Source organism: Meleagris gallopavo, chromosome 14, assembly GCF_000146605.3.
Source record: "Meleagris gallopavo isolate NT-WF06-2002-E0010 breed Aviagen turkey brand Nicholas breeding stock chromosome 14, Turkey_5.1, whole genome shotgun sequence".
Lineage (NCBI taxonomy): Eukaryota > Metazoa > Chordata > Aves > Galliformes > Phasianidae > Meleagris > Meleagris gallopavo.
In genome coordinates, this window is record NC_015024.2 from 11,209,537 (window position 1) to 11,218,125 (window position 8,589).

Here is an 8,589-nt window from a genome sequence, read left to right on the forward strand (position 1 = left end):
GATGGGGACGTGGTGGGGTGGGGTGACCGTTGGGTCCCCAACTGCAGGAGGAGAAGAAATGCTTCATCTGTGACTCGCGAAGACCCTATGACGCCCGCAGCAATACTGATAGCCACCGCATCGAAAACGTGCTGACCACCTTTGCCCCCCGCCCCAAGAAGGCCTGGTGGCAGGCGGAGAACGGTGAGCAATAGAGCGTCTCTGGGGGGCTGCTCTTCCCGTCCTCCCACACTAAGGAAGCCGTGACTCAGCCCTGTGCTGCTGTGGCCAAGGCTGGAGTCACAAGGGTGTCCCCCCCAGGCGTGGAGCACGTCAGCATCCAGCTGGATTTGGAGGCTGAGTTCCACTTCACCCACCTCATCATGACCTTCAAGGTTGGCGCAGCGGGATGGCACAGACCCCATAACCCCGGCTACCATCCTGCTGTTGTCCCAACCCTTCCATGTGCCCCGCAGACCTTCCGCCCTGCAGCCATGCTGGTGGAGCGCTCGGCCGACTTTGGCCGCAGCTGGAAGGTGTACCGCTACTTCGCCTATGACTGTGCTGCGTCCTTCCCCCACGTCCCCCGTGGGCCCCCACGCCGCATTGACGATGTGATCTGCGAGTCACGCTACTCCGACATCGAGCCCTCCACCGAGGGGGAGGTGAGGCTCTGACGGCACCGAGGGACACTTGGAGAACCCCGCTGTCCCCTCACCACTCTTCTTCCTCCTGCAGGTGATCTACCGCGTGCTGGACCCTGCCATCCCCATCCGCGACCCCTACAGTCCTGCTATCCAGGGTGAGTCGCCCGCCTGTCTGCCGCCCCGCAGCTCTATTTTGGGTGCCACTATTTTGGCCGCTGTGTCCTCATGCTGAGCCCCATTGAGGGGCTGGATCTGGAGTTTCCAGACCCATACAGCGGGGTATGGATGAATGTGGGGCAGCATAGGATGCCAAGCAATGGGAGATGGGACAATGCCAGTGCCCGGTGTGGCGACTGTAGCCCTGCAGGATGGAGCTGGTGGTGGGCAGATGAACGGCACAGGATGCAGCGGGTTAATGGCTCAGGCTAAATTTAGGCTGGAAGCAGGAGGGGAGGAATCTGCGGGGCCTGGCTGCTGGGAAGCTGCTGTCCCTGGGGAGCCATCGTGCTGGCCCCATGTGCCGTGCAGCACTGCCAGCACAGAGCAGTCCATCCCCAGCCATGGCACAGCCCGGTGCGACGCCCTGCAGCTGGGCACAGCCGCGTTCAGCTGGTACGGGCGAGCAGAGCCAAGCTGCCAACTTTCTATGCAGAGCTGCTGCGCGTCACCAACCTGCGGGTGAACCTCACCAAGCTGCACACACTGGGGGACAACCTGCTGGACTCACGGCGGGAGATCCGCGAGAAGTACTACTATGCACTGTATGAGATGGTGCTGCGTGGAAACTGCTTCTGCTACGGGCACGCCTCGGAGTGCGCGCCGCTCAGCGGGGCCACAGCCACTGTGAATGGCATGGTAAGTGACCCCTGTGCTGCACTGCATTGGGGTGCCCACAGCACTCAGTCCCACAGCTCCTCACCGTGGCATCCCGGCAGGTGCACGGGCGCTGTGTCTGCAAGCACCACACGCAGGGGCTGAACTGTGAGCGCTGCGAGGACTTCTACCATGAGCTGCCCTGGCGCCCGGCTGAGGGCTCCAGCACCAACGCCTGCCGCCGTGAGTGCCACGCGCCTGCAGCTGGCGCGGTGCGGGGCCGTGGGGTCCTGCGTCACATGCTGGGGCTTGGAGTCCTGCATGTGGTGGGTTGGGGTTGGGTACCAGGGGTGCCGTCCTCACAGGGTGCGACTGCAACGAGCACTCACGGCGCTGCCACTTCGACATGGCCGTGTTCCTGGCCACCGGGAACACCAGTGGGGCCGTGTGTGATGGCTGCCAGCACAACACCATGGGCCGCCGCTGCCATCTCTGCAAGCCCTTCTACTACAAGGACCCCAGCAAGGACCTGCGGGACCCTGCCGTGTGCCGAGGTCGGTGCTGGGGAACGGGGTGGCACAGGGCTGCATCCAGCTCCGGTGTTGTGGGGCTGGTACGAGGGCTTTGGTACTGACTCTGCCTGTGCCCAGCCTGCAACTGCGACCCTGAGGGCACCGTGGACGGAGGGCTGTGTGACGGTGCCGATGACCCAGAGCGGGGGCTGATCGCAGGGCAGTGTCGCTGCAAGGAGCATGTGCAGGGCCCTCGCTGTGACCGCTGCAAAGCTGGCTTCTTCGGGCTCAGTGCTGCCAACCCGCAGGGCTGCCAGCGTACGTACTGGGGCACGAGGTCACCCAGCGGTGTTGGGCACCACCACAGACCGCTGTCTGTGTGCAGGGTGTCGGTGTGACCCCCGTGGCACGGTGGCCGATGGCAGCCAGTGTGACCCCATCAGCGGTGACTGCCTCTGCAAGCGGCTGGTGACCGGGCGCAGCTGTGACCAGTGCCTTGTAAGTGGGGACATGCACGGTGCTCAGGGCTGTGGCACCACGGCTGGCCGCTCGCTGACCCCATTGCTCTCCACAGCCTGAGCACTGGGCTCTCAGCCACGATCTCCCTGGCTGCCGGCCTTGTGAGTGTGATGTGGGAGGTGCCCGCAACAACCGGTGAGTTTTGTGACAGCTCAGGGTGGAAGGGGCAATCCTTTAGCCCTGGGGGGCTGACGATGTGGTTGGGGTGCCAGGTGTGCTGCGGAGACGGGGCAGTGCCAGTGCCGCCGCCACATAGTGGGACGGCAATGTGAGCAGGTGGAGCCCGGCTTCTACCGCATCAACCTGGACCACTACACCTACGAGGCCGAGGATGCCCGGCTGCACAAGGTGAGGGACAGAACTGTCCCTGGTGGGGGCATGGGCTGAGCAGAGCATCGGGAGGGACATTTGCAGGGTCTCCAAGCCAGCTGGCACCACGTAGGGGCAGTGCGGCTGAGATGCATGTCCACCAAGGCCCCTTTTGGGGTCCTCCTGCTCATCTCTGCCCCTTTCCCCAGGGCTCGGTGGTGGAGCGTGAGCCTCACACAGATCACCCGGCTTCCTGGACAGGGTCAGGCTTTGCCCGCATGCAGGAGGGCGGCTGGGTAGAGTTCCATGTGAGCGATGTGCCCTTCTCCATGGAATATGATGTCATCATCCGCTATGAGCCACAGGTGAGCCCCCTGATTGGGGTGTTGCACCTCCAGAAGTGGGCATGCAGGGCTTTTGGTGCAGTGATTTCTGTGTGCTTTTTGCATGCAGCACTCAGAGCCCTGGAAGGAGGTGAGGGTGCAGGTGCTGCGCCCCAGCCCTGTGTCTGCCAGCAGCCCATGTGGGAACACCATCCCGGCCGATGACCAGCTCTCCACCAGCCTCCAGTCTGGCGCCCGGTGAGTGTCCCAGCAGGGCTGAGCTGAACAGGGCTGGCAGGAGGCATCCACTTCCCCTTGCTCTGCTTTGTCCCCAGGTATGTGGTGCTCTCCCATCCCATCTGCCTGGAGCGGGGTGTCCCCTACACCATCCGCCTGGAGCTGGGCTGTGCCACAGGGCAGCAGGACCCCACCGCCAGCGTGCTCATCGATTCGGTGAGGGGTCTGGGATGGGGCTGCACGCTTCAGGGGGCACAAAGGATGTGGAATTAAGATGACATCCTGCTGACCCCCCACAGCTGGTGCTCCTTCCACGTTACTCCTCCATGGAAATGTTCATTGCGGGTGACCCTGCTGCCATGGGACGTCGGGAGACCTTCGAGCGGTACCGCTGTGCTCAGCATTTCCACACTGTGGTGCCGTCACCGGTGGCAGAGCCCTGCTCCCGGCTCCTGCACAGCCTCTCAGCCATCCTGCACGACGGGGCACTGCGTGAGTATGGCCCTGCACACCGCACACCCCATGCTGATGACCGGTGCTCACTGTGTCTTGCCCGCAGCCTGCCTCTGCGACCCACAGGGCTCGCTCAGCGCCGAGTGCCAACCCCAGGGTGGGCAGTGCCGCTGCAAGCCCAACGTCGTGGGACGGCGCTGCCACCGCTGCTCCCTGGGCACCTTCGGCTTCGGACCCGGCGGGTGCCGACGTGAGTGCCTATCCAGGGCAATGGATGCAGGGAGAGGTGCTCCCTGTTTGCCAGGGACTTCAACACATAGATACTTTGTTGCCTTGCAGCCTGCCAGTGCAGTGGCGAGGGATCGCTGAGTGCCGTCTGCGACACCGTCACAGGGCAGTGTCCCTGCCGCCAGGGTGCCCACGGCTCACGCTGCGACCGCTGCCAGCCGGGTCACTGGGGCTTCCCAACCTGCCAGCCCTGCCAGTGCAATGGGCACGCCGAGGAGTGCGACCCACAGACGGGCAGCTGCCTGCGCTGCCGCGACCACACGGACGGCGAGAGGTGCCAGCGGTAAGCAGGGTGCTCACTTGCCTGGAACGTGGCAGAGTGCCACAGTCAGCCCTAACCCAGCCCTAACCCAACTGCCCACCCCCAGATGTGCAGTCGGGCACTTTGGGAACCCGGCGCTGGGCTCCGGCCAGCACTGCCGGCCCTGCCCCTGCCCCGACGGACCTGGCGGCCCCCGGCACTTTGCTGCCTCCTGCTACCAGGATGGGCGCTCCAGGCAGGTTGTCTGCCACTGCAGCCCCGGATACACAGGTGAGTGCTTGCTGTGGCTTGCTCGGTGTCCCCAGCCCTGTCCCCAGGCACTGCCCAGTACTTTGTGCCAACAGGTCCCCGCTGTGATGAATGTGCACCCGGGTACTATGGGGACCCTCTGCAACCCGGCGGGCGCTGCCTGCCCTGCCAGTGCCACAATAACATCGACATGACAGATCCAGAGGCGTGTGACCGGCGCACGGGGCAGTGCCTGCGCTGCCTCTACAACACGGCAGGGCCACACTGTGCCGAGTGCCAGCCTGGGTACTATGGAGATGCTCTGCGACACAGTTGCAGGCGTGAGTATACACAGACGTGCTAGATGTGCCTCTTGCCCCAGCACTTCCAGGGCCCATGTGCATACCATTGTGGGGTCCCTGTCCTGCTGTGGCTACCTCCTTTGCCCAGCCCTAGCACTGCTGCCCTGTCCTGTCCCATCCACATCCTCATCTTATGCCTATTCCTATCCTCTACCACTCATTCCCACCTTCACAGCCTCCTTGATTCTGTCTTTGACCTGTTCTTACCCCATCTCCATCTTGTCTCCATCCTACTCCTGTCCAGCGTATGTCTGCATTTTGCCCCATCCTATCCCTACCTGTACTCCTAGCCCTCCTAACTGTAACCCTTACCCCATCGCCATCCTAATTCTGATCTCCTCCCTATGCTATCCCTGTCTGCATCTTAACCCTATCTTTTCCGAAGCCTCCATCCCCACTCAGCTTCCCTCTGCTTCCAGGTTGCTCCTGCAATGCACTGGGCACCGACCCCAGCACCTGTGGGCCGCAGCAATGCCACTGTGACCAGCGCAGTGGGCAGTGCCACTGCCTGCCCCACGTGGAGGGACAGAGCTGTGACCGCTGCAGCCCCAACTTCTGGAACCTGGGCAGTGGGCAGGGCTGCGAGCCCTGCGCCTGCCACCCCCAGCACTCCTTGTCACCTGCATGCAACCAGGTGAGATGCCCCAGAGATGGGGAGGCTGATGGGATGGCGTGGGGATGGGGTGCCAGCTTTGGCTGCACTGTGTCTTTCAGTTCACAGGGCAGTGCTCGTGTCGGCCGGGCTTTGGGGGCCGGACCTGTGCCGACTGCCAGGAGCAGCACTGGGGTGATCCACGTCTGCAGTGCCGAGGTGAGAGCTGGGTGGGCAGGAGTTGTGCCGTGCCCTGAGGCACCCTAACTGCTTTCTTCCCACAGCCTGCGACTGTGACCCCCGTGGCATCGCCAGCGCTCAGTGCCATCGTGGCAGTGGACACTGTGACTGCCGGCCTGGCGTCTCTGGCGTCCGCTGCGACCAATGCGCCCGGGGCTTTTCTGGCACCTTCCCGGCCTGCCAGCCTTGCCACCCCTGCTTTGGGGACTGGGACCGTGTGGTGCAGGACCTGGCCTCCCGCACCCGGGCTCTGGCACAACGGGTCAGCCTCCTGCATCACACTGGGGCTGCCGGTGCCTTCGAGGGCACCTTCCGACAGCTGGAGGAGAACCTGGCCACCGTGCGTGATGCAGTGGCCGCCCGCAATGCCACCGCCACCACTGCCACGTTCCTGACACATGCCACAGAGGGATTGCGGTGAGCACAGGATGTGGGGACAGCTCTGGGGGCATGGGGCAGAGCTCTGTGAGCATGGCACCTCCTTGCTTTGCAGGCAGCAGATTGGGGAAGCCACTGAGAAACTGACACGGCTGGAGAGTGAGCTGACAGTGGCACAGGATGCCAATTTCAATGCCAGCCATGTGCTGGGCATGGTGGACCGCGGAGCCCGTGCCCTCAACCACAGCCTGCAAGAGCTGGGGCAGCGGCTGCATGCCCTCAAGACCTCAAATTTCCTTGGTAGGCATCACTGGGGTTCTCACAGCAGTGTTCCATAGTGGCAGACGGGGGTCTTATGTGGCTCCACTGCCTCCAGGTGCCTTCGACAGCATCCGCCAGTCCCACTGGGAATCGCAGGATGCTGAGCGCCGAGCGGATGCCTCCACCCGTGTCATACCCAGCCCCGTCAGCGCTTCATCAGCCACACGGCACCACACCGAGCAGCTCCTGGCCAGCAGGAGGGATGCTTTCAACCGGCAGAATGCAGCCAGCCGGCGGGCGCTGACGGAGCTGGCGGCCAGGGCGCAGGAGCTGAGCCTGCACCCGATCAACAAGAAGGTGGGATATGGGATGGGAGTGGGGCATGAGAACTGGGGATAGCTCAACTCCATTGGCCTTGCAGGTGTGTGGCACTGCTGGGGATGTGCCCTGCGCTGAGAGCCCCTGTGGAGGAGCCGGCTGCCGGGATGAGGATGGGGCACGACGCTGTGGGGGACTGAGCTGTGGCGGCGCCGTCTCCAAGGCGGACAGTGCGCTGGACCGTGCACGGCACGCACAGGAGGAGCTGCGGCGGGCGGCTGGTGAAGTGGCCCAGCTCTCCCATAGAGTGCGTGATGCGAGGGAAGTGGGCAGCATGGCCATGTGTGCTGGCACTGAGGGTCTCTGTTCTTCTCAGGTGGCTGAGGCCAAGGGGAAGGCGGACGAGGCTTGGCTGCAGGCGCAGGCAGCCCTGGACAAGGCTAACCAGACCAGGGCCCGCGTGGAACACTCCAACAAGGAGCTGCGGGAGCTCATCAGCCACGTGAAGGCCTTCCTAAGCCGTGAGTGCAGCATGCTGGGGGGCTACCCCCGCTGCCCCCTCTGCCCCGAGGCACAGGGGGTGATGCTGATGGCTTCCACCTGCAGAGGAGGGGGCTGATCCCGAGAGCATTGAGGTGGTGGCCAGCCGTGTGCTGGAGCTGTCTCTGCCTGCCTCACCGGCCCAGATCCACCGCCTGGCCGAGGAGATCAAGGCACGGGTACGCAGCCTGGCCAGTGTGGACGCCATCCTGGAGCAGACAGCTGGCGACGTGCGCCAGGCTGGGCAGCTGCTGCAGGATGCCCAGCGGGCCAAGTGAGTCTGGGGACATGGGGACATGGCCTTGCTGCAGCCTGAGGTACTAAGGCCACGCCGATTTGGCTGCAGGGCACGGGCAGAGGGTGTGCGGGGCACAGCTGAAGCAGTGCAGCAGGCACTGGAGGAGGCGCGGCAAGCACAGGGCACGGCCGGGCAGGCACTGCACAGCACTGCTGCTGACATCCAGCACAGTGAGCGCGCCATTGGCACGGTAAGGGCACCCTGTACTGCCATTGCACCCGGCAGCCCTGTTGCCTGTCCCCACCATGGAGACACCCCATCATCGCCTGTCTCCAGATGCAGATGCAGACTCTGGGTGCGGAGCAGCAGCTGGCTGCTGCCATGGAGCGGATCGGTCTCCTGGAGGGACAGACAGATGCCTTGAAAGTGAAGCGTGCCAACAACAGCCTGGCGGCCACACGTGCCCACGATGCAGCTGGCATCGCGCGGGACCGTGCTAGCGAAGCCAAGCAGGTGCTGGAGGGGCCGCTGAGGGACCGGTACCGGGCAGCCCAGGAGCTGGTGCAGCACCGGGCCCAGGGAGCACAGCAGGCAGGTGGCCGGGCCCAGCAGCTGCGCGAGGAGGCCGCCGGGCTGCTGCAGGACGCCCAGGGCAAGCTGCAGAAGCTGCGAGGTGAGGCTAGGAAGGGTGTCGGGGTCGGGGGAACGTGATGTGGGGCTGTCCTCACCCACTCCTCCCATCCTCATCCCTGTAGCACTGGAGGAGGAGTATGAGCGGAACGAGCGGGTGCTGGACGCCAAGGTGGCCCAGCTGGATGGGCTGGAGGCCAGGATGAGGGAGGTGCTGGCCACCATCAACCAGCAGGTCCAGATCTACAACACCTGCCAGTGATGGCCGCCCTGCTGCCCACAGCCCCTCCTGCCCACCTTGCCTCTGCCAGCCCTGGGGGCAGTGAGGGCTCAGAGAGCCCTTGCGGTGGGCATCCCGCGTGTGAATAAAGCTACCCAGCAAGATTCTTGTCTCCATATTGTGGCTTCCATCCCCACCCTGCTGGTCTCGGGCTGGCTATAGGGCTGGGACGCCACGCCG

The 8,589-nt window shown here is 64.3% G+C and overlaps 1 protein-coding gene across 1 annotated transcript in view; it reads left to right on the forward strand.

The window, feature by feature from the left end:
• The window catches only part of LAMB2 (laminin subunit beta 2), a 21,651-nt gene extending 13,138 nt beyond the window's left edge, over nt 1-8,513 (forward strand). Inside the window, exons 3-32 of the mRNA XM_010718600.3 lie at nt 48-183; nt 301-374; nt 456-644; nt 718-781; nt 1,279-1,481; nt 1,562-1,682; nt 1,805-1,993; nt 2,090-2,269; nt 2,337-2,449; nt 2,526-2,605; nt 2,683-2,818; nt 2,989-3,144; nt 3,233-3,360; nt 3,438-3,555; nt 3,639-3,831; nt 3,899-4,042; nt 4,132-4,363; nt 4,449-4,612; nt 4,687-4,911; nt 5,352-5,566; nt 5,647-5,743; nt 5,809-6,181; nt 6,258-6,442; nt 6,519-6,760; nt 6,825-7,028; nt 7,098-7,242; nt 7,328-7,535; nt 7,608-7,749; nt 7,836-8,172; nt 8,255-8,513. Coding sequence (XP_010716902.2) covers nt 48-183; nt 301-374; nt 456-644; nt 718-781; nt 1,279-1,481; nt 1,562-1,682; nt 1,805-1,993; nt 2,090-2,269; nt 2,337-2,449; nt 2,526-2,605; nt 2,683-2,818; nt 2,989-3,144; nt 3,233-3,360; nt 3,438-3,555; nt 3,639-3,831; nt 3,899-4,042; nt 4,132-4,363; nt 4,449-4,612; nt 4,687-4,911; nt 5,352-5,566; nt 5,647-5,743; nt 5,809-6,181; nt 6,258-6,442; nt 6,519-6,760; nt 6,825-7,028; nt 7,098-7,242; nt 7,328-7,535; nt 7,608-7,749; nt 7,836-8,172; nt 8,255-8,391 — 5,130 coding nt within the window. The 3' untranslated portion in view covers nt 8,392-8,513. The remainder of the gene's footprint in view (nt 1-47; nt 184-300; nt 375-455; nt 645-717; nt 782-1,278; nt 1,482-1,561; nt 1,683-1,804; nt 1,994-2,089; nt 2,270-2,336; nt 2,450-2,525; nt 2,606-2,682; nt 2,819-2,988; nt 3,145-3,232; nt 3,361-3,437; nt 3,556-3,638; nt 3,832-3,898; nt 4,043-4,131; nt 4,364-4,448; nt 4,613-4,686; nt 4,912-5,351; nt 5,567-5,646; nt 5,744-5,808; nt 6,182-6,257; nt 6,443-6,518; nt 6,761-6,824; nt 7,029-7,097; nt 7,243-7,327; nt 7,536-7,607; nt 7,750-7,835; nt 8,173-8,254) is intronic.
• Nucleotides 8,514-8,589: the final 76 nt, after the last annotated feature.